General features: G+C 45.8%; 1 protein-coding gene and 1 pseudogene across 1 annotated transcript; one reads left to right on the forward strand and one right to left on the reverse strand.

Annotated features, from left to right (window-relative positions):
• Positions 1-411: 411 nt before the first annotated feature.
• Positions 412-1,298, reverse strand: LOC107137565 (annotated as a pseudogene).
• A 17,509-nt stretch (positions 1,299-18,807) lies between these two features.
• Isl2 (ISL LIM homeobox 2) lies at positions 18,808-24,422 on the forward strand. The gene is made up of 6 exons (XM_015480212.2): positions 18,808-19,000; positions 19,818-20,007; positions 20,292-20,554; positions 22,270-22,553; positions 23,130-23,297; positions 23,678-24,422. Exons 1-6 carry the CDS (start codon positions 18,943-18,945, stop codon positions 23,792-23,794), a joined length of 1,080 nt encoding a protein of 359 aa, XP_015335698.1. The 5' UTR covers positions 18,808-18,942; the 3' UTR covers positions 23,795-24,422.
• Positions 24,423-24,973: the final 551 nt, after the last annotated feature.

The following is a 24,973-nucleotide window of genomic DNA, read 5'->3' on the forward strand; positions in this document are numbered from 1 at the left end:
ATGTATTGTGGCATAAGGCCAACATTTTTTAAAAATAGTTTTTTAGTTGTCAATGGACCTTTATTTTATTTATATGTGGTGCTGAGAATTGAACCCAGGGCCTCACACATACTAGGCAAGCACTCTACCACTAAGCTACAAACCCTGCCCTAGGAGCAACATTCAACATAAGTGAAACTGCTTTAACCTAAATATGCTTGCTGCTTAGATATACTCCTACAACATCACTAACTTGAGGAAAGCTAGAAGTTGTTCTAACAGTTATGAACTTTGCTATTACATCCTAGATGAATGTTTCAGTGTTAAAACTAATGAAAACTTAAAAGTTTTAAAACAATCTTGACTTCCACTTTACAGTAAGCATGAATCACAAGTGTGTAATGCGAAACTGTTAAACTTAACTTTGTTTTCTTTAAAGAGGAGAAAGATAGTTAACCAAGAGTGATCAGAATCATTTTATTTCCTACTTACCAATCATACTGGATATTCTAGACATCCCTCCCATTCTCTTCAGCTCCCATAAATGCACAGCTTTTATTTCTGTAGTAGCTGTTCAGTGCTCTTTCTCTACCTAAGCAAGGTTCGACTGATAGTCACTGGAGTTTTCTGCAGAACTTGATCATGGCCACTCAATACTACTCTGACCACCATAGCCACCTTCATAAACACCACTCACCTGCTGGCTAACAGGACCCCCATAACTAGACTGGTTGGATAAGACCATTCCTCCCATCATTTGGCTACCATAAGCACCACCACTTGCCCCTGCTCTAGAATTCAAAAAGACTTCCACATAGCTGTGATCATAAGCCCCTCCACTTGTTCTGCAGTAGAATTCAAAAAGAATTCCACGTATCTGTGTTGCATATTAACTTTATCTTTTGCCATAACTGCCACAGCATCTTAATGAGTAGCAAATTCAACATCTGCCTCACCAGTTACTCTGCCATCTGGTCCAATTTCAATGTGCACGCTCATGGGGTTAAGAGGTGAGATAAAAATTGTAAATATCATTCTCAGTGGCTCTGTAAGGCAAACCCCTCATATGTACACAATGCCCTGTGGTGCTCTGGAAAAATGATCAGACATTCCTGAGAAGCAGTAACTAATGTCTCTTCCAAATCTATCAGACCCCATATTAGAGCCACCATAGTCATCATAGCCTCCCTACCCTCCACCACAGGCATATTGCCTCATCATCTCAAAACCAGCTCCTCACCAATGCTATTATACCCTCTGCCAGCTCCTGACCTATCATAAGGACCTAGAAGCTGCATAGCCATGAGCTCTCAAGGGGTATCATAGTGGGTTTGGACTTCAACTTTGTTATTCTGAAAAGTACCTGTGCCCTATCCTTTCCTTGTGTTTCTTTAAGGTCTTTTCAGCTATCTCCTGTGATATGCTTCTTCTTTATTGTGGGAAATACCCACCCTAAATAGGTACTCTTTTATAGGGGAACATACTGGGGATTGAATTCAGAGGTGCTTTACCACTAAGTCACATCACCAGTCAATTTTTAAATTTTGAGACAGTGTCTCACTAAGTTGCTTAGGGCTTCTCTTAAGTTTCTGAGGCTTGCCTCAAACTTGTGATCTTTCTGCCTCAGCCTCCCCAGTCACTGGGATTCCAGTCATATACCACAATGCCCAATTTAATTTGTCTATTTCTTTGGATGGGATATTCTGGCATGCCCCGACTCTGGACCCCTAAACATCTTATTTATATAACAGGTCCATAACATTTATAGGATTTATCTCCCACCCTATGAAATACATGTGACAGTCCAAGATCTCTGGTGTGTGAGCCACTTTTTGTCCATCAGACAGAGTGTGATGTCATCCATGTAATGGATCATTGTGATGTTCTGCACTGTGTCCAGATGGTCCAGATCTCTTTAGGCCATGTTATGACAGATGCTGAAAGTTGATAATGGCCCTGGGGCAAAACTGTAAATGTATACTGTTTTTGTTCCATGTGAATGCACACTGGTTTGGATCCACTTTTCTCACAGGGATAGAAAAGAATCCATTTGTCAAATCATTGCCCACATGAAATGTACTTGAGACCATGTTCACCCGCTATAGTAAGGATAGTAAAGATACCAGAATTGGTGTGGTGGCTGCCACACAGCTACCACTTGTGTGAGATTGTGTACTTTACAGGTCTACCATCATGTTCCAGCTCCAGTCTGATTTCTTCAGGGACAACACTGGTGAATTAAATGGGAAATGGTCCTTAAAGTTCAAATACTTGAAGTTCACCTCATTGTTTGCTGCCAAGGAGGTCCTCCATCTTTTATACATGACTCTCAATTACCTGTTAATCATTCCTAGTCTTTTGTATTATTTTCCTAGGGCATCCTTGTGGAGGTTAGCAGTTGCCAACCAATGCCATTGTCCTTGTAGTTACTATCTCACCCATATTTCTCAAATGTCCAGTATATTCCCTTTCGTGAGCATTCCATCTCAAACCAATAAGTTGTAACAATTGGACCACCACCTTATGCTAGAAGCTGTGGTCCAGATACCAGCCGTGATAGAGTCCTTGGTGCCCATCTGGCAAAGAGTAATATGGTTCCCAAACCCATCTTATCACTTGCCCTTTCAGATTGCTCATGTACTCTTGCTTCTTTGGGAAGCAGACTTTGAGACAAATTTAGATACATGATAATTAGTAAGGTATGCCCTTAGGATCCACCCTTGTGTGAGAAATGTGATGAAAGCAGAACTGGGCAGAGGGAGAAGCTGGGCCCATACACAGGCCTGAACAATAATCCAACGGAACATGAATTATTCTGTTATTGAGTGGCACAAATTATTGTGCAGTGATGCCAAAAGAATATATGTGTACATTAACAAACTAACCACTCACCACACATTCCCAACTTTCAGGAGAACAGCTATCAGAAAAATTGGAAAATTTTAAGTAGAACATGTTATCTTATGTGAGACATTTAAAATAGATTATCTTATTATATCAGAATTTCTTCATAAATGTAAAGAATAAAGATGAAGATGGCTGGGCATGGTGGCACATGCCTGTAATCCCAGTGACTCTGGAGGCTGAAATAGGAGCATCACAAGTTCAATACCAGCCTCAGCAATTTAGCAAGGCCTAAGCAACTTAGCAAGACACTGTCTCAAAATAAAAAATAAAACGGTCTGGGGTGGGGGCTAGGGCTGTAGCTTAGTGGTAGAATACCTGCCTGGCACATGTGAGGCACTGGGATACTCAGCACCACATAAAAATAAATAAATAAAGATACTGTGTCCGTCTACAACTAAAAAAATAAATAATTTTTTTAAAAAAAGGTCTGGGGATATGGCTCAGTAATATAGTGGCCCTGGGTTCAATCCCCAGTACCAAAAAAAGAAAAAAGAAAAGAAAATGCAACCAAAGTAGGTTTCCAAGTACCTCATCTGTTCAACAAGGAGAGTCATTTTACTAATAGTGAGCTGATAAAACTGTTTGAATATAGCAGCTGAAAAAAAAATGTGTCCTGAGAAAATTAACTTGTTTAATACTAGGAGGTTTAATGTGAGAAGAGGGGAGGACATGGGAACAACATCTATCATCAATTGTAAAGCAAGCAAATTATTTCAAGCAGTTTTCCTTGGCTTTGGATGGTTCACAGATATTACCAATTCTACTCAATATTAGTTGAGTAGAATTACTATCTAATATAACTGTTATTTTTAAAATACTGTTTATTCAAAGATTCTAAAGCCAAGCTTAAGGTGATTGTAGGCTTGGCCTCTGTGAGGAGTCTGAATGGAACGATGGGATATTTTCAAAGAAGTTGAGACAACACTGAGTCAGTGTAACCTGAAGAGGGGAATCGGCTAAGATGTACTACCAACAGATGGTGCCAATAATATGTATGGAGTAGAAAAGGACAATTTTGAAAGCTTGTGAAAACATAAGGTGTGTAAAGCCTACAGTTATTCATCATGTTCATCACCAGGTACTATGCTGAAAATATTTTGAATCTGTTGTGTGTTATTGTGTCACGGGGTCAATGGTGGACACTTCATTCACTCTCATGGACAATTGTCAGTTCTCTGAATTTTGGTCAGAAATAGAAGCTGAATATTCCGACTGTCCTAACACACATGGGTTGGATGGCTTAACAGTAGACCTAGATTGAAATTATACTCAGATGTTTATAGCAGCTTACTTTATCATACCTGAAAATTGGAAAAAATCTAAATACCTGTTAACTGATAAATAGATCTATGGTCTGTTGTATTACATTGTGTAACATAAAAAAGCCCATGCTCCTGATCCATGCAACAATATGGATGGATCTCAGAAGCACTATGGTAACAAGCCCGACTACAAAGGCAGACAACTCCATTTCTATGACATTCTTAAAACCGGAGGGACAGAAAGCAGACCAGTGGTTGCCAGGAGCTGGCGTGAAAGGAAGGGATTGATGGCAAATGGGCATAAGGGAACTTTCTAGAGAGATAAAAATGTTCTACATCATGATTTTGGTATATCAACAGCTGTGTACCTTTATCAAAACTCCACAGACTGCTCGTTTAAAAATTAATGAATGTTATTAGATGTAAGTAAGTTTCATTTTAATAAAACCGACTAAAACACAGTCACGCAAACACACATATCAGGTCACCAGTTTGAAACCTCTGCTTATATGACTTACAACCAGAATGTTGAGAGAAGTATAAATGTAAGTATTTTATTTTTAAGTCTGACCCAGATCCTACATTCACTCCACTGGCAAATCCTGTTGACTCTAGCTTTCTGCTTCTACCAAGACCAAGCCACCATCACCTGTCACTGGGACGACGACAGTAGCCTCTTAACTGGGCACTGAGCCTCAGCCTTACCTTCTCAGGCTATATGCTTCAAAACAAATAATTATCCTCTTAAAACACAAATCACCTTACACCATCTCCTCTCAAAACCCTCCCATTGTGCTGGGGGCCATGGCGGGGGGCGGGATCCCAAGCTCCTGCCAGGGCTTCAAATCCCAGCTTGATCTGGCCCCTGGCTTTCCACCGGATCTCCTTCTCTCACTCATCCTCCAATGCATAAGCATGGTTCTGCCTTGGGGCCTTTGCATTTGCTCTTCCTTCTGTTTGGAATGCGTTTCCTCCTGGTCTTCTCTGTGGCTGGCTCCCACTCTTCCTTTAGGTCTCAGCTTAGCTACTACCTCCTAGGAGAGGCTTTACCACTCTATCTAACCCCTTCCCCATTTTGTCCATTTCTTTATTATGCTTTATTTTTCAAAGCAAGGACTTTGTTCTGCTCACTATTGCAGACGTGGCTCCTACAATACCATGTGGCACAGGTAAGTACTCAATGTATCCTTGTGAATGAGCAGATGAATGCATGGGTGAACTGAGAGGCATTTCACCTGAGAAGCCTTCTCAGACTTCCTGGCCTGCACTTTTCTCTCCTTCTTCCTCATTCCTCTGGCATTTGCTGTTTTTGTTTGTTTGATTGTTTTCATCAATAGCTTTCTTGAGATATAATTCACACACCCTACAATTCACTAACTTAATGTATGCAAATCAATGTTTATTCGTATATTGTACAATCCAATGTATAATCCATCACAGCTTTAGAGCATTTGCATCAACTAAAAAGAAGCCTCATACCTTCTAGCTATCACACCCTGTCGCCCCATCCCCTTCCCAACAGAGTACTGATGTGGATCTAGAGAAACTGGTACCCATCACATTGCTGGTAGGAACCCTCATAAATGGTACAGCTGACTTGGTAAATAGTCCAGCAGTTCCTCAAAATGCTGAACACTGAGTTGTCATATGACTCAGCAATTCCATCCCTAGGTACTTGCCTAAGAGAAATGAAAATGTATGACCCATAAAAACTTGTACATGGGGGCTGGGACCATAACTCAGTGTCAGAGCCCTTCCTTAACATTTGCAAGGCCCTGGGTTTGAGCCCCACATGTAAAAAAAAAATGTGTGCATGAATGTTCATGCAGCATTATTCATAATAGCCAGAAAAGTAAGATAACCCAAATGTCCATCAACTGATAAACTGAAAAATAAAATGTGGTACGTCCATACCATGTAATATCATTCAGTAATAAATTCAGGTACTGGCACATGGTACAGCTAAGATGAACCCTGAAAACACTATGGTAGATGGAAGAAAGTAGTCACAAGAGACCACATACTGTGTTGCATGATCCATTCATGTGAATTGTCCAGAATAGGCAAATCCATGAGGTGGAAAGTACAACAGTGTTGCTTGGGGCTGAGACCAGGGAGAGAGGAATGGAAAATGACTGCTTACAGGTCTGGGCTTTCTTTCAGAGACCATGAAAATGTCCCCAAATTAATTGTGGTTATAGTGGCACAGCTCTGAGAATACGCAAAACAAGCAAACAAAAACCCCTTGAATTGTGCACTTTAAATGGGTAAATTTCAGTTCGGGTGGTGCACATCTGTAATCCCAGCTAATAGAAAGGCTGAGGCAGGATTATAAGTTTGAGCCCTGCTTGGGCAACTTAGTGAGACCCTGTCTCAAAATAAAAAATAAAAAGCGGTGGAGATATAGCTCAGTGGTGGAGTGCCTTTGGCTTCAATTCCCAGGACCAAATAAGTAAGTTAAAAAAAAAGTGTATATATATATATATATATATATATATAAATTTCATCTTTGTGAATTTTATATTATGAAACACATGCAAACGCTGTGAGAATGAAGAAAGGTTTTAAGTCCTCTCATTTACTTTCCATCCTTAAAAAAATTAAAATTATTTGAAAAGCCAGTAATTTTTTTTTTTTTGAAAAGCCAGTAATTTAAGTAGTCATCTGACAAAGATCTTGTAGCCATCTCACATGCTGACCTCCACTCACCAGTGCTTCAGGGCTCCGTGAACAAGAGCCATTGGGACACGCTCAGCCTCCTTCAGTTCTTGGTGCCGTCCATCTGGATGGCTCCAGTTCTACTTCCTATGGCTTCTGCAGAAGTTCTGGATAGGAAGGAGGCTCAGGGATTTGTCTGGAAGCTCTGTTTGCACAGCAGACCCAGCGTCTTTACTGAATGTTTGGAAGCTGGTGGAGATGAGACCCTAGAGTACTGCATCTGGGTGGTCCCCCTGCACCATTTCAGTGTGGGCTGGGGAGAAATAGGCCCATATTTCTGAAACCTGCTTCAGATTTTCCATGCTCCTTTGTGTTCTCAAACAAGCAATTATCTTGCAAGACATTTTGCCTTTCTATGTACAGCACATGAAAATGGACCTACCTTCTTAGCAATGTCTGCCAACAGGATTTCTTTCTTTGTGCTAAAAACACTCACACATGATTCTAACCGTGCTGCTTTCAGATTCTCTTTTCAACATATCTGTTCCTTCCCATGTGTTGTCATTTCTCTACTTGAAAATCATGACCATGAAACCTCGAACATTTCTGGGTTATGCAAACAGCTTCCCTTGGTATATTTTTAATAATCACTACTCTTATTATTACCAGATGTTGAAATTCCAGACGATAACAGAGTGACAGACTTAAGGGAAAGATTATTTGAGCAAGAGAAATGTGATGATTTTGTTTTCTGAGAGACAACAGGTGTGGGATCTGGGTTTGTATCCATTTTCTTTTATTTCGGGGTTTAACTGAGATGTTTCACACAAGCATCTTTGTTGCACTGATCCTGAGTCCTCCTTGGTAGAAGAGGGAGGCCAGTGCCTTCCTCGTGGGAAAGAAACATGTGGGATTCTATGAGGAAGGCAAAATTAACAGCTTGGAACAACATTCATTACCTTATATCATTTCTGGGGTTCAGGAATCATTGAGTAGCTGAGCTGGGTGGTTCTGGGGCTCAAGGTCTCTCATGAAGCTGCATTCAAAGCAGTGGCCAGGGCTGTGGTCTCTGGAGACTGAAATGGGACTGTAAGATTTGCTTCCAGGTTCACTTGTGGCTATGGGCAGGAGGCTGCTGTTGCTCACCAAGAACCTCTATATAGGGCTTCTCTCCGAAGTAGTGGAGGAGGGGGCTTCAGCCTTCTCTCACCTAAACTCAGTAATGAGATGCCAACACCGTTGCCATATTCTGTTGATCAATCACATTATTCAATGTTGGCACAGTGTAGAAGATAGTTATACCCTAGGGGGAGATGGCAGGAATCAGGGATCACTAGGGGCCACTTTGGAACCTGGCTATCACCCATTTTTAATGCCCACTTCAGGAATAGCTGGATAGCATTACTTCAACAACCATTTACTGGGCACTTATTGTATGTAAGGCCTCTTCTAGGTCCAGGAATATAGATATAGTACTTGCCCTCAAGGGCTTCCACTCTAGAGGCTCATCGTAGGTATTCCGGAAAGAGAAATTTTCTCCCCAAGAGAAAGAAAAAAGAATCTTCCTAAAGGGAGTTCTTGGTAATTAAAGGCACAGCCATGATCCAAGTGCTTGGGAAAGTAGGGAACCCCCGCCAACCCCAGATGTGATCATTAAAGTTAGAGCACTCTGAAATTTTGGGCTTAGAAGCTGAGAATGTGTACTAAGGATCCCAGTGAAGTGACAACAAACATTATAATTGTCTGGGAGAAAAAGATGTACTAAGTAGGTTGTTGTAGTCCACAGTTGTGCAAGGGTGGTTTTTCCAAAACTGTTCTTTCAGACACTGGCTGCACCTAGAAGCATACTAACAAATAAGCTTTGAAACTCCTGAGCTCCTAAGCTCAATGTGAACACAACTAAGATGAGACCTCTATCTGACAAGGACCTGTTCACTTTGTTAACTTTACTGACTTTCAACGTAGAGTTCATATAAACATGTGCGTACTATATAAAAAGGTGACCTTGAATTTAAAATCTACTAGAATGTACTTTGACTTTTCCTAGTTTGTTCCAATTAGTGAGATTTTACTTTCCTGATACTTTACTTGTGCTAAAATATTCATATTTCAGACTCTTAGAGGAGACATATATGATTCATGGGATTAATGGCAAAGGGATTTGCCTACATTATCAAATTAACCTTGCTTCTTGCTAGCCTTCCTAATGCTGAAGTGAAGTTTGAGATTTATATATAAATATTGAAGTCTTTATTCTGGGCTTAATAAAACATGCATATCTTTCCAATATACCCATGGACAGAAATGGATACCAGAACTTTCTCTGATGCTGAAGAGCCTTGCAAGTGCCCAAGAGATATCAGCCGAAGTTCCACTGGATGGCTGTCTTTCCCGCTAATGCCCTTGGCTGGCCTTTTGAGGGCACCTAGAGACTTCGTGGTTTGGTAGGTCTTTGCTGAGTTTGCTCTTCTCTTCTAGTGCTGTGGAGGGTGAAGGGGAGATGTCATCTCTTTTCTCATGGATTTCATGAAAGACACTTGTCCCAGAGTCTTTTCCTCCCTGAGAAAGGGCAGGAATCATATCTGTCTTATTCATAGCTACGCTCTCAGTGTTCAGAAAAGGGATTTCAAGGACTCTCCTTAGGAGTCTACCTCAGTGGTTCCCAAATTCAGCCCAGATGAAGCCTTCAGGAGAGCCTGAATTCTAAAATAGTCAGTGCACTTCCATTGTATGAGAGTACCACATTTTTTTTTAATGATTTAGGGTTATTTTTTTAATTTCTTTTTTTAGTTGTAGTTGAACATTTATTTATTTGTTTTTATGTGGTGTTGAGGATCAAACCCAGTGTCTCACACGTGCTAGGTGAGCACTCTACCACTGAGCCCCAGCCCCAGTTCCAGCCCCTCTTCTGTTTATTTTTATTTCCCTCTTTGCTTTAGATATTATAAGTAAAATTTCAGTGTATAGCTGTGTGGTTAAATCTTTACATCTATTATCCATAAGTACTTCCTTGGGATAATTTTTAGCAAAAGTTTTGTTGGGTCAAAGAGATTCATGTGAAGACTTTGGCAAATTTGGTCAAACTGCTTTCAGGATGCTAGACAGTGTGACACTCCCTGCAATAGGCTATCAGAGGACCAGTTTTCCTATACTGTGCCAACACTGGGAATTTTCAGATTTTCTTTTTTTTTTTTTTTCCTAAACTTTTGCTAATGTGAGAAACCAAACATGACAATTCATGGGGCTTTAATTGGCTTTTCTTTGATTATTAGTGTAGTAGATACACATAAAGTGGGCCCCCAATGAGTCACACCATTGTGTAATACCCTCCCCTTAAATGCCTATGACTTGTTTCTAATGAGTAGAATATGGCAAAAGTGAAGTGAAAGGAATTTGCAAATATAATTAAGGTCCCCAATCAGTTAACATTGAATTAATCAAAAGGGAGATTTTCCTAGGTGGGCCTTACCTAATCAGGCAAGCTCTTCCAAAGAACTCAGACACTCAAGCAGTAGAATCTCTCTTCCCCACCCCAACCCTTCCTCCCTTCCTGTCTTCCTCACTCCTTCCCCCTTCTCCCTCTCCCTACCTTTGAAGAAGCAAACTATCATGAAATGAAGCTGAAAAAAAAAAAAAAAAGATTCTGTCACCAATCTGAAGGAGATTGGGGCTTGGGATCCTTCCCATCAAGGCTCCATATGAGAATGAACTTGGCTGCCCTGGACCTCAGGCTGGATCTGAGCACACCCAGCAGCCAGGCTCAGCATTCTGACTTACAGAGTCTATGAGATAGTGAATGCATGTAGTTTTAAGTCACAATTTGCAGAGATTTGTAATGCAGAATAAATATCTAAAACCACTTACAAGACTACAGTTTTCCATATGTTATTGATCAGATTTTTTTTCTTCTTTCCAGCCCATTTTTTGTTAAGGGGGGTGCTGGGGATTGAACCTGGGGCCTTGCACATGCCAGGCAAGTGCTCTACCACTGAGCTACATGCCACACACACACCCCTTTTTTTAAGGATTTAATTTTTATTTTATTATTTATTTGTTTATTTATTTATTTTTATGTGGTGCTGAGGATCAAACCCAGAGCCTCACCCATGTCAGGCGAGCACTCTACCACTGAGCCACAACCTCAGCTCCTGGTTTTTTGTTGTTGTTGTTGTTGTTAATGTTCATAATTTTCTTATTGGTATTTGAATTTTTAACATAGTGAGTTTTTTTTAACGGTCTCATTCCCTTAGTCTATCATCAACAACAAACAGCTATTGCACTGTGGTCAAGCCCCTGTGTCTCTCCAACTAGAGCTGTCTTTTGTGGTACCACTTGGAAGACCTATTTTCATCCTGAGGTTATAGGAGAGTTACGTGCATTTTTACCTAGTACCTCTGTGGCTTTATCATTACTTTGAATCTTTAATTCATGTGAAGCAGATGTTGGTCAATGGTGGGTGCAGGGAAGTCCAACTTTAATTTTCTTCAAATGTATCAACAGTATCTGCCAGGCTGGAGATGTAGCTAGATCAGGGGCAGAGCACTTGCCTGGCATGTGAGAGGACCTAGATTCCATCCCCAGACTGGAAAAAGAAACAAACACACACCAAAAAATCATCCACTTTTCCAGTTAATTACTAGGAAGTCAAAAGCCTATTTTTGCCATTTCAATCTGCTACCTTAAATCTATCAGGTCTGCTTTGCTGTCAAACTATTTTCATTATTAGAACTTCACAATTAATTTGAATATCTCAAGGGGAAAATCACCTTTCATTTCTCTTCTTTTATAAACATCCCTTACTATTTTCACACATTTTTTCTTTCACCTTATCTTTGGAATTATTTTGTAAAATTCCATTGGCAATTTAATTATATTTGTGCTACACTGATTTATACTTATAGATTTATGCTTTTATAGGTTATTTGGGGGAGAAGCAACCCCACCCTTCTAAAGAATGTGGCACGATTGTGTATTTGCTTTCCTTTATGTAGCTTTAGTCAAGATTGTTTTCTTCATGAAGACTTACACCTTTCTTGTTGAATTGATAACAGAATTTTAAATATTTTTATTTGGAATATACTAATTCTAGTTTATTTTTTATAATTGTTTATGCTAAGCTATAGGAAATATATTTACTTTTTATACACTTATGCAACCATAAGTGGGCCAAGTTTGGAAAATATCCATGACAAGTTTTTTCCTAGAGAACCAGTCTTAAATTAAAAAAAAAAAAATTGTAGTTGTAGATGGGCAGAATGGCTTTATCTTATTTATTTTTATGTGGTGCTAAGGATGGAACCCAGTGCCTCACACATACTAGGCAAGTTCTCTGCCACTGAAATACAGCCCCAGCTCCCCAGCCCTTTTCCATATTTTATTTTGAGACAGGGTCTCACTAAGTTGCTTAAGTCCTTGCTTTTGCTGAGGTTAGCTTTAAATTCGAAATCTTCCTGCCTCAGCCTCCCCAAGCCACTGAGATTACAGGCATGCATCACTATGTCCGGCTAAGTTCTTAAATATTTATCAGTATTCACTGGTTTGTGCCTTTGCTCATTAGTCTAACTCAATTGGGAACCCCAAATTCCTTGGTTGTTCCCAAGGAATTCCTTGGGAATTCCTTGATTGGTTCCAGAATGGGCAGAAGTAAGCTAATTTGAGCCAAGGGAACAGAAAAGGGGTTTTTGATGAGGAGGGGGTTCTGCAAAGATACCAGCTTCTCTCACAGACAACGAGACATATGCACCTAAATATTTTGGTAGTCATTTTGCAAGCACAAATAAGAACAGTCCTTAGAATGAAGCTGAGACTGTGGACGGTAAAGCAGAGGAACTAAGAATTGATGACATGGTTGTCTCCCCAACTCCAGGGCTGCTCCTAGCTCTGTGCTTGTTTGAGCAAGCTCATTTTCTGCTTATGCCAGTTTTAGCTGGGCTTTCTTTTACCCCAAAGCACTCATCTGACATGTGCAGACTGAATGAGATGCACGCAGTCCCGGCCAGTGCCCAGCACAAAGTGGTTGCAACAAACATAACAGCACTTTCCTTTTCCCTCCCTGCTGACCAGGACATTTGTACATTCTGCCCTTGGCTACCAACCCTCTCCCTCTACACTTGCAAGCCACATCTGATGCTTTTTCAACCTTAAAGGCACAGATCAAATCCCACCTCCCTCAAGAAGCCTGTCTAGTGTGAGGAGGTCTCCCCCATACCCAGCTGTCTGAGCCTCACCATTCATTGCCTGTACTGAGTCTAGGTCTCCTTCCCATTCTTCACACACCGCTTGGCCTCGCCTACCCAGCCTCCAGCAACCCTTTGACTCTCGTGATGTTCAGTGGGTATTTGGTGATGAACCTCCCGGCCATCAATCTCTTCTCCTTCTTGCACTTTACAAGATGTGGGTGCCGACATTTAGCAGAATGAGATTCCTACAACAACCAGAGGAACATTATTACTTTGTTCTGAAGGTCTTTACAAGTGTAAGGCATGTCCAAAGCAGCCATAAATAATTTATATTGTCCATAACTCAAGCTGATCAAAATAGACCTCATCGCAGTGATGTGGCAAAATCTGGTACAAGCTGCTTTTCTGCTGCCTCCAAACCGATTACACATTCAGAGCAGATGACAATCTGACTGGATTCTCTCCTGCAGAGGACTAATGCCCCATCCCCAATCACATTAATCACAATCTGCCCATGATCAGACCTGGGATAATCCCATCGGACAGGAGGTGACAACCTAGATTCTATTATCTCATGTTATTATCTATTTTTGGAATTTACTGGTAAATCAAACCTCCACAAGATGTTTTTCAGTGAAAGAGAATCCATCGGCGTAGTTCTTTTGAAAAATTGCTGCTTCAGCTAGTGCCAAACATTATGAAATTTACATCTCCTGTTTTGTTACAAGATAATGAATAAGCAAATGGGACAAGAATCTATGGTCCTTGTTATGAAAAAAAAAAACCCACACATATTTAATTTCTTACAAATATATGTTGGAAAGAATAGAAGACATCTTTTAAAACCTTTAAAAGGACAATAACTTTATTACGAGATAGTCTCATGTTGAAGATGATATGATCAATCAATCTTCATTTATTTTAGCATCATATGGGCAAGCATCCATGGTGGGCAAAGAGACTCAAACAAGCCCCCAAAGTCTGCAAAACCTAAATCCACATACATTTATGCAGGATGAAGGAGCTTAAAACAATATTCCGTTTTCCTGCTGGGGAAATTAATTGAAAAATAAGCATCATTAGCACCAAGTCAGACTGAGCTCTGACAGTGTACAGTTCCTCTAGTTTGGATGTAGATACTGTTAAAGGGACAAACAGGGCCCTAACACTAACCCTGGCTCATTTGGCAAGATGCTGGCCTCTCTGCACAATCACCGTCCAATCCTGGTTTAGTGCATCCATTCCTTTTGGATCTCAATCTCTCCCTTCTTTCTTCCCTCTACTTCCTTCTCATTTTACCCAGTACCTGGATCTTGGCAAGGGGAGAGGTGCTTCTAGAAGAAAACAGAACACTAAAAGGCAGGCAGGCCTAGAGGCAGCAGGCTGGCTAAAAAGAGCCAAAAAACTCCAGAGCCCTGGGCAAGCAGAGCTGGCTGTGTTCCCCCTTCTGGAAAGAGGGGGGAAATGCAACTTTCCCCAAAGCCAACAGGCACTGCTCCTCCCCACAGCCCACTCCTCTCCCGGGATCTAGGACTGGGGAGGCAGTTCCTGCAGCTACCTTCAGGGTGTAATTTGGGAGGAAACAAAGACTCTCGTGTATTTTTTTTAAGGGTTCATTTGTTTCTTCTTTCTGTAAGACTCCATGTGGTACTTTTATCTGCCTCTCACATCGTCCCCTCACCACTGACTTGCCCAAGGACAAGAGCACTAGGGCTTATGGGCTTGTTCGTTTTAATATAGAATAACCTGGGCAACCTTGGCCTGTGTCTGTCCACTATGAAAAAAACAACAGACAAAATCATGTCCATTTGGACAGATGCAAGGACCACCAGTTCATAACTCATCTCGTGAACTGATGTGGGGTGTGGGTTTGGGTTTCCATCCTCTTACTAATTGTATTGGTATGAGTTATTGGTTTATTGACTTAGGAGCTGCTAAGATTTAGAATCTTCCTCAATACTTCTTTACAGAAATGTAACCTGTGCAGTCACATGGGCCCTGTGCTTTAGAAGGACTCCCTTATTGGTTTAACATTGTCATTGCTGTATTGGGGCTGAAAGAATCTCCAAAGTCTCTCTCAGTTTCCTGGTTCCAGAATTCTAGAAGGAAATAAGAAGAAGGAAAAGGGCAAGGGAAAGGGTGGGAAGATTGACTGAGCAAACAGATAAAATAATAAAAGTTGGTATGTTTTGGGTCATCTGTCCTGTTTTGGAAATTTCCTTCCAGCCCCTGATGCCCTGGCTGAGAACTTTCCTGTCTTCTTTTCCCCTATAGGTCTTGTTTTGAGGCTAGGAGCTGCCATTAGTGGCCTGTGAATGACCACCTGCTTTCCACCACGCACCCCACCCTCACCTGCTGGGATCTTTGTACACTAAATCTTCTTTGGGGGGAATTGTGAACAGTTTATTTTTTCTTTTTAGTTGTGTTTATTTATTTATTTTTATGTGGTGCTGAACATCAAACCCAGTGTCTCACACATGCTAGGCAAGTGCTCAACTATTGAGCCACACCCCCAGCCCTTGTGAACAGTTTTAGGCAGTAGTGGTGGAGTGAGGGAGGTTGGGGAAGAAAGAATCCAGGGAGGCTTCTCTGTGCTCCTGAAACCTTTCTAGGAGGAGGGTCATAGCTGGTGTTAGTTTTGGAGCTTGTGCAGTGATCCCAATAAGGATAGGGTACTCTGAAGCTAGGAGGCAAAGAACCAGAGCAGGGCCAGACTGAAGGTGCGCTGTGGCCGTGCATGGCAGGTATGCTTTTCTCCTACCCTAGTGCTAGACTTCTGGGGGTGGTTGTGACCCAGGAGACCCACATGGAGGAACCATGAAACTGGTTTTACAGCCATAGAGAAGTGAAGGTGTGAGTGATAAAGCCACACCCAATGAGTCATTAGTGGCCCAGTGATAAAAAAAAAACAAAAAAAAAAAAACAAGGAAGCCAGCATGGTGGTACACACCTGTAATCCCAGCAGCTCAGGAAGCTGAGGCAGGAAGATTGTGAGTTCAAAGCCAGCCTCAGCAACTTAGTGAGGCCCTAAGAAACTCAGGGAGACCCTGTCTCTAAATAAAATATTATAAAGGTGGGGGCTGGGGATGTGGCTCAGTGGTTAAGTGCCCCTGGGTTCAATCCCCAGTATCAAAAAAAAAAAAAAAAGAAAGAAAGAAAAAGAAGGGGCATCCAGACAGACCTAAGTTCACTGCCAGCTCTGACTTTGTCCTGTGGCTGTGGCCCTGTAACTTTCCCTCTAGCCTCAGTTCCCCCTGGAACAAATGGTTTTAACACAACCTACCTGGTGACACTGCTGGAAAGCCTAAGCAGTTAACAACAGAGGCTTTGCACTGGTGGGTGCAGAACAAATATTGTCCTTCACTTGGCTTCCTGGCATGGAAGAGGCCACCTTCTGCCAAAGGCTCCTTCTGGGTGGAGTCTCAGAGGACTGGGTTTCCTGGTCAGGAAAGGGATGTTTCTCTGGGCAAGAGAGGGTTAAAGGTTGAGTCTACGATTTTGCTTGGAGCTGCCCCCTCCTGGCCACTGGCACCCCTGATTGATTTAGTTGCTCCTGGCAGGGTGAGCAAGACCTCTGGTGGGAGCCTGACCTGGGCCAGGGGCCCCCAGGGGGAAGCCACCTGATGGGGTGTACTTTCTTTTTCTACACCCAACACACACTATAGAGACTATGCCCACATACACAGACATTACCTATGAATCAAACTCATACTCAGAGCACACACGCATCCCCCATACTCATAGCAAGCACACATCAAATACACAAAGAAGTCTTCAGCTGACACACAGTCCACTCACTTATAAAGACTTCTCCAACAAGCCCAGAACTACACAGGCACCATGCACTGGAAAGAGGATCCCAACACACACACACACACACACACACACACACACACCACAGCCATAATGATAACCATTAGAGTGAAAGTGTTTCAATCCCTTACTATGTGCCAGGTAGTATTCCAAGGCTTTTCCAGTAGTTAAATTTTTTACACAGGAGACATTGCTACTCTTATACCCCATATTGTAGATGAGGAAACTGAGGGCAGGAGAATTAAAATGAGATGCCTGACATTACACAAGTGGCCTGGGGCAGCTCCCTGTGCAGAGATACTCTCTTTTCTCCTCTTTCCCCATTTATTTGTGGAATGCAAATGTAGCATTCTCTTTACCCCTGACGCACTCTGCACACATTCATCGTGAACGCTGTTCGGGGATCTAGTGGCCAGAGATGCAAGAAACTGTTGACAGAGCCTTTGATAGGCAGTGACAAAGAACAGACCAGTAGGACTAAGACGTTCCAATGGTGGAAGCCGTGGTCACAAACCTGCCCGGGAGATCCAAGAACGTTCACGGTGAGGTGGAGCTTCACTGAGTGGTGGTCCTAGGGAGCCCTCAGGGCCTAGCCCGGCTTTCTACAAAGCCTCTCCCTGCGCTCTGGGCTGCACCCATTTCTGGGGAGCAGCCGGGATCTTAAACCCACCAGCCTCTGGTTCTTAATAGATTGGCAGCCGCGCTTGACTCGGTTTTTGGGCTGACACACCCGCGGAGATCAGGACTTGGGTCTGGGATTCCCGTGGACACTCTATCTCTAGGTGCTCACCCGCGCCCCACCCAGGCACGTGCAGGTTCTCGATATGCCTTTTAATGGGAAAACAACAGACACCATGGTCGGACAAATGTTATTTATAATTCATGAACCGGTTTATGAACCCTTTCAAACAAAACCTACAGAGATTTTTTTTTTTTTAATATGCCTGGATTCTTCTTAGAATTCAGGGATTTTCTAAGGACTGGTAAACCACTGTGTGGATAGTAAATTACTCCGCGAGCAATATTTTTTCCTCTGCTTATTGATGTTGCAGTTGGTTTATGAAAAATCAGAGTTTGCAAAAATCACGTATTCTGGAAGTAGGACACACATTGGACCCCAGCCGTTTTCCTAGAAGGAGCTATGCAATTTGAGTGGGGAAAGAATAGGGGAGGTTTGATGTCAAATTGAAAACAAACAAACAAAAAGCAAAAAGACAAGAAAAAAGAAGAAGAAAGAAAGCCAGGAGAAAAAGGAGGAGAAAAAGAATGAGAAGAAATAGGAGAAGCCACGAACGATGCAAGGATCAAATTAGGACCCGTCCCCAGAGTCTTTGGATTCTTCATCTAGCGCTACCCACCTCCAACTTGTTTTTCTACAGGCAACTCGAGTGGTGAAGTCTCAAAAGAGTTGACACAAGTGGTCATTCCCTAACCTCTCTCTCTAGTTTGGATCCTGAGAACAAAAGCACACGAGAAAAGAAAGGTGACCAATTGGACGATGATGTTCACCTCCCAACGGTTCCCCTTTTCCCCAGGTCACTCGTCTCTACAGGGGATTTTTCTTCTTCTTTTTTAATTTATAAAAGAAAGAAGCTTCTAAAGGAGAGTCGGACCCATCTATCACCAGGTATCCATCACCTTGCTGGGGCCGATTGGGGAAACAGCCCAGCAAGCCCAAGAGGAAGCTCAGAGCTGCAGCGACCGCAGAGCCAACTTGGCGCTGACGCAGGGTCCAGCTGGGATTGCCGGACCGGGGGCGGGAGACAAGATCCCTGTAGATTTGAGGGGAGGGGGCTGCGCTCCATTGTTCACTAGGAGCCAATCAGGTTTGGCCTCTTCTTCCCAGCCAATCTCCCTTCACCCCCTCCTTCTACCCTAACCCACCCCGCCCATCAACCCCCCGGTCCCCATCACCTCCCCCTCATCCCTAGCGATTCTGGGGAAGCTTGGTGACGCCACAGGTCCCGCCCTCAGCTCCGGCCCGGGGCGAGTGCGTGCTGACGTCATGCTGCGTGCGGGCCGGTGCGGAGTCGTTCCTTCAACTCCGCGGGGCAGGAGGAGTTAGTTAGCAAAGAACCGAGGCTGGGCGCACGACCCTCATCCTTCTGCCCCTGGTCGCACACTTTGCGCACATCTCTTTCTGCATGGTGGATATTATTTTTCATTATCCTTTTCTGGGTGCTATGGGGGATCATTCCAAGAGTAAGTCTTTCTCTCTGTGTGGGTGTGTATGAGTGTGCTTAATATGCAATATTTCTAATGCAGAAGAATGTTTAGTGGATTCTACAAGTGGCTTCTATTTGACAGGGTGCTTGAGGGGGAAAAAATAAAACGAGTGCATTTCTCCTATAGGACTGCTCATCCTTTGAAATCTGTTGTTTTGCTTTATAATTAAATACTGTTTCTCGAGCCAGATAGGCTGACCTCAGGGTGTGAATTCTGCTTCTGTTTTGCGCTAAGGCAATCCGATTTGATTTAGGGATGTGGGGTTTTTGTTTGTTTGTTTCCTTGTCTTTGGGTCTCTCAAAGCTGGAAAGATTTATCTCGCTTGATCTGAGATATTTAAATTAAGACATGTCAGAAGAATGAGCAGGGACTCCACTGAAAGCTGATGTGTCTCTGTTGGGATAGGAGGGAGTCGCAGTGAGTGGGAATGTGCTGGCGGAAATGCCGGGACATCACCGTTCAGTATTGATGTCGCGTCTCTGGTGCTGAACTATGTATTCACTCTCGTCTCACCCCAGAGCTTAGTTACAAGATATACTGATTCAACGACCGTGTTCAATGAATGTGATAGCGAAAGTATTTGGAGAGGGAGACGAAAAGCCTTCACAAAATCAGAATATTTTGTTTTTTCGTTTCCAATTTTCTGGACCATTAGAAAGCTCATCTTTTCCTTGCGCTCACAATTCTTGAAAGAGTGAAAGAACGAGCGGATTGGGTTGGGGCTGGAGTGGCAGAGGACGGCCGGGGTCCGGGCAGCCAGGCCTGACGCGGGCCCTGCGCCCTTCCCCGGCAGAGAAGCCCGGGACCGCCATGTGCGTGGGCTGCGGGAGTCAGATCCACGACCAGTTTATCCTTCGGGTGTCGCCCGACCTCGAGTGGCATGCCGCCTGCCTCAAGTGCGCTGAGTGCAGCCAGTACCTAGATGAGACGTGCACGTGCTTCGTGAGAGACGGGAAGACCTACTGCAAGCGGGACTACGTAAGGTGAGGCTGGAGGGAGTTCGGGATTCCGGTACCGCCTGCTAGGGCCGGGCCCAGGCCTGGGATGGCAACCCGCCCTCCTGCTCCCACCAGGCCCGGGAGACGGCTATCCCAACCCCGGTGCGTCGGCGCAACTCCGGGCCCAGGACCCCTGCGGGCAAGTCCCCCGCAGCCCCCAGTGAGCCACAGAGCATCTGGGGCGAGAGTCTCCCGGACCCCATAGCAGCGTGGGAGGTGAGGCCGGCTGCAGGCTCCACGCTGACGCAGCTGGTGCCTTGGGCCCCCAGGCTGTTCGGCATCAAGTGCGCCAAGTGCCAGGTGGGCTTCAGCAGTAGCGACCTGGTGATGCGGGCGCGGGACAGCGTGTACCACATAGAGTGCTTCCGCTGCTCCGTGTGCAGCCGCCAGCTGCTGCCTGGAGATGAGTTCTCGCTGAGGGAGCACGAACTGCTCTGCCGCGCAGATCACGGCCTCCTGCTTGAGCGCGCCGCGGCCGGCAGCCCGCGCAGCCCCGGTCCTCTCCCCGGAGCCCGCGGCCTGCATCTGCCAGGTAAGCCGTGCGCTCGGGCTGCGCCTCCCGCCTGCGTCGGTGTCAGTGGTGTGTGTGTGTGTGTGTGTGTGTGTGTGTGTGTGTGTGTGTAGGGTGCTATGCTCCTGACCTGAAGTGGTCAGTTCCGTGAGGTTCCATCTGCTGTGTCGGTTTTTCCGTATGAATGCGGAACTGTGTGCTGAGAGCCAGGCTGTGTGTTCGTCTGTGTCAGGCAGACATTGCATGTATGAATTTGGGGAATTGTGAATTGTGTTCTCCGTGACTGGGAATATGTGGGACACACTGCTAGGAGAAGCAGAAAGTGAATGCCAACAGGGGATTTTAAATGGTGCCTGTCGGAGGGACTTGTATTTGGAATTTCTTCCAGGAATATGTGTTATTGTCAGAAAGGAAAGATAGGTTTGCCTGGGGGGTGTATATGTAAGTAATACAGCTCCCAACTGGGAGCTGGGAAGGCACTCAGCCAGTCAGGAGCCCACCAAAGGCCAACCATCCAACAAAGAGGTTTCTGTAATTTGTATTTTGAGGCCCAATTTGATGCACAACTTAGTCAAGTGCTTCTTGGGGAGAGAGTATAAGGGCACAGCAGATTCCCTGTATCAAAGAAAGCCCTCACTAGGATATTCTGTGTCCTAATCAGGAACTGCCTAGAAACGGGATATTAATGTAACCATAGGCAGGCCAAGAAAGTGAGAAAGCTTGGGACCCCAGCCTCAGGTAGTCGGTGGCATTATAGCACTGATATTTAGATCAAGCTGAGCCTCTGGGTGCTGTGTGGCTTTGCAACACTCCTCCCCTCCCTGGATCTCTATTTCCTCCCTATAGAAAGAGGAAATTGGGCTGGATGGGTTATTTGTAAATATTTATCTGGACCTAGAAATGCCTAGGGGAACATTAATCAATACAGCATGTATCCCTGAGTGTATAGACCAGGTTTGGATAGGACTGTGGTACAAAATGAAGCAGATATTGAGTGCAACCCTGTCTGGGATCTGGAAGGGGCTCCCCTTTGTTTGTGGCGGGCTGTCTGCTGCAGGCTGCAGGAATCGGGCTATTTCCCAGGAATTGGGAGAACCGGAGGCTAATTCGAGAGTGCCAGCGTTTTCCGCCCGCTGGGCCAGGGCAGTCTGGAGCCTTGGGAGAAGGGTCCTAGGGCTCAAAGGCCCCAAGGCAGGCAGGCAGGAACGGTGTAGGGCCCTAGAGGCCGGTACTTGCCCCAGGCCTGGTTTTTGAGACGCGTGGCGTAGGCCTGTCGGAATCGGCTCTGAACGAGGAGGAAGGGCCCTCAGAGGCCCCCAGGAGTGGGAGATCATCCCTTGGTCCCAAAGTCGCGCCTCACCCCGGGTACGCTAGTTTCCCTTCTCCCGCCAGAGTCCCGGGCGCGCCTCAGGTCTCTTCCTCTGAAACTCCGACTTCTTTCGGAGGACTCTGCCAGTCCCTAAGGGGCCCTAGCGGCTCTCCTAGGGTCGGGTGAGTGGAGGAGGCATAACCTGGATAGTCACTATGGTCCCCAGCCCCGGGAGATCGCAGCAGGGCAACTCCACCTGGGAGCAAGGAAAAAGGGGGAAACGCAAAGTTCCTTTGAGAGAGGAACAATAAACGAAATAAAAGGGAAACGAAATCGGGCCCTGGAGGGCTCTGCCGCCCGGAGGGTAGTCTTTGTGCGAGTAGGTGGCTGCCCTTCGTTCACCTCTCGCCCCACCCTGTCCTCGCAGACCCTGGGTCGGGCCGACAGCCCTCGCTGCGTCCACACGTGCACAAGCAGACGGAGAAGACGACCCGAGTGCGGACTGTGCTCAACGAGAAGCAGCTGCACACTCTGAGGACGTGCTACGCCGCCAACCCGCGGCCAGATGCGCTCATGAAGGAACAACTTGTGGAGATGACCGGCCTGAGCCCGCGGGTCATCCGCGTATGGTTCCAGAACAAGCGGTGCAAGGACAAGAAGAAATCCATTCTTATGAAGCAGCTGCAACAACAGCAGCACAATGACAAGACGGTGAGGGGCTGCGCCGCCAGAGGAATGGGTCGGGTGGGGCCTCGGTTCCCACCACAGTATCTGTGCCCTTTTATGGGCGGGCTCTGGGGAGATCAAAGGGGAACGGACTCTCCAATAGCAGGTATTTGTACCATCAGAGCAACACTTGCTTTGGGGTTTAAGGCTTCCTAATTATTTTGTCTAAGGTGGGGTGGTCTTGTCCCAGTAGCAGCCCAGAGTTTGGGGTCCTAGGTACAGTGAGGAACCCTGGTGTCAAGGGTGTGTGCATCGCCTGGAATTTGGTCTGGCGTGTTGTGTCTTTCAGCATGGCTCGGTTTGAACACATCTTCTGCATACCTAGGGAGGGATGGTAGCACTGGCTTCTTCCCTTGCTAGGTGGCTGGCTCCCAGCACTGACTGGTTGAAAATTTCGGGCCTCTGGTTATTTCCAGTGGAAAGTAGGGCTCTTCCGCTTTCAGTAGGGTGTGCGCTTCTCCCCAAACCAGTGCAGGCCTAAAATCCTGAAGCTCCGTTTCCAAAGGTGGCGTAAAAGGCGAGCCTTAGCTTGAGCGCCCAGTGTCTTTTGCTTGTCTGCAGAGCCTGCAGGGACTTACCGGGACGCCCCTGGTGGCGGGCAGCCCCATTCGCCACGAGAGCGCGGTGCAGGGCAGCGCAGTTGAGGTGCAGACCTACCAGCCTCCATGGAAAGCACTCAGCGAGTTCGCACTTCAGAGTGACCTGGACCAACCAGCCTTCCAGCAGCTGGTGAGGCTCTGCGCTACTGCCCCGACCTCAGGACTCTCGGGGTGGGAATTTAGCCTTTTAGCTGCAGAGGGAAGGGGGCTACCCATGGGACGAGGGGCTGGCAATGGGGAGAGTGCAGCGGGTCTGGCAGTCTCACCTAGCCCACAACACGCTCTCACCCAGGACTCCTTGGATTTAAGCGTACACAGGACAGACGGCAGCACCCCGCATCCCTGTCCTGGTCCCTCTGCGTGCTGCAGGGGACCTGCTTTTCCCTCCGCCGGGCTTGCTCTCAGCTGGCGGCCATCCCCTAGGGGCATTCCGTGACACAGAGAGCAAGGCTCGGAGGGCCAGCTCCGGTGTGGTTCACCTGCTTCTTCCTGATGTCTCCACCACCCCAGGTCTCCTTCTCCGAGTCCGGTTCCCTAGGCAACTCCTCTGGCAGCGACGTGACCTCCCTGTCCTCGCAGCTCCCGGACACCCCCAACAGTATGGTGCCGAGTCCCGTGGAGACGTGAGGGGGGACCCCTCCCTGCCAGCCCGTGGACCTCGCATGCTCCCTGCATGAGAATCACCCATGCTCAGGCCATTCCAGCTCCGAAAATTCTCTCGCCTTTGTAATTATTATTATTTAAAGAGAGAAGACCGAGAAAAAACGGTCAGGACAGCCAAAAGCGCCAGGACGCAACCTGCTTTCACCAAGACTGGAGACCCCTGCTCCGAGGACTTTTATTTTTTTCCAAACCGGAATATGGGATTTACTAGGGTTAGCTCTGCCCTCTCCTCTCCCGCGCTCCACTCCACCACCCACATAACCACCTCGGCGTGGAGAACATGCAGGGCTCTTCCCGGGCCGGGCAGGCTCCTGCCCCAAAATTGCCCAAGTGCTGCCCAGCGGCTTCGCCTGGGGTTTTGCGGGGAAGAGGACAGGGATAACCCAAAGGAACAGACACTCAATCCCCAAAGCGCATGATTGCTGGGAAAAAGTAGAAACAAGACTTTCCTTTAAAATGTTTAAATTATCAGTCGACGGAGGACAGAGTTGTGTGAGCCTTTGCCGAACAAACAAACGTAAGTTATTGTTATTTATTGTAAGAACATCCAGTTCATAGTGGGACGAATATTTTGATCTTAATAAAAAATAATCCAATGCCTAGACGCTCCTGTGTGCTGTTGGCGCAGCGGAAGGCTGGACCAATGCAGGTTCTAGGGTTCGTCCGCGTTCCACACCCGGCTCCAGGGCTCACTCCCTGGCTTCGCACGTCGCTGGCCAAAGAGCTCCCGCTCCCAGCGGGCCGGGCCTGGCGGGGATTGGACGTCACGCGGGGGCGGGGCCGTGCGTCTGGAGCTGCGTGCGAGCACCGAGGCCCTTCCGGAAGCCGGCGCGCGCTCGCTGCCTGCCGCCTCTGGGGGCCTCGCGGAGGAGGTACGCGGGCACGTGAGGCCACCTTGTTTGGCCACCTCTGCACGCCCCTGGCGGCTTCGCGACCTACTCCTTTCTAAGCAAGCTCAGGCTTTCGAGGGCTAGTCTTATTCCCGCTCAGCCACATCTCAATCCCGTGCCTCCCCAGCCCTAAAGCTGACTGCGCCTGGGCGCCCTCTGAGGCTGGGGCTTCGGATTTTCGCTGCACTCTAGGCCTGCAGCAGTCGGGTCCTCTTGCCACTTATTTTCCCAGGGAAGGCTGGAAGCCCTGGAC

This window comes from Marmota marmota, unplaced genomic scaffold, assembly GCF_001458135.2.
Source record: "Marmota marmota marmota unplaced genomic scaffold, marMar, whole genome shotgun sequence".
Classification (NCBI taxonomy): domain Eukaryota; kingdom Metazoa; phylum Chordata; class Mammalia; order Rodentia; family Sciuridae; genus Marmota; species Marmota marmota.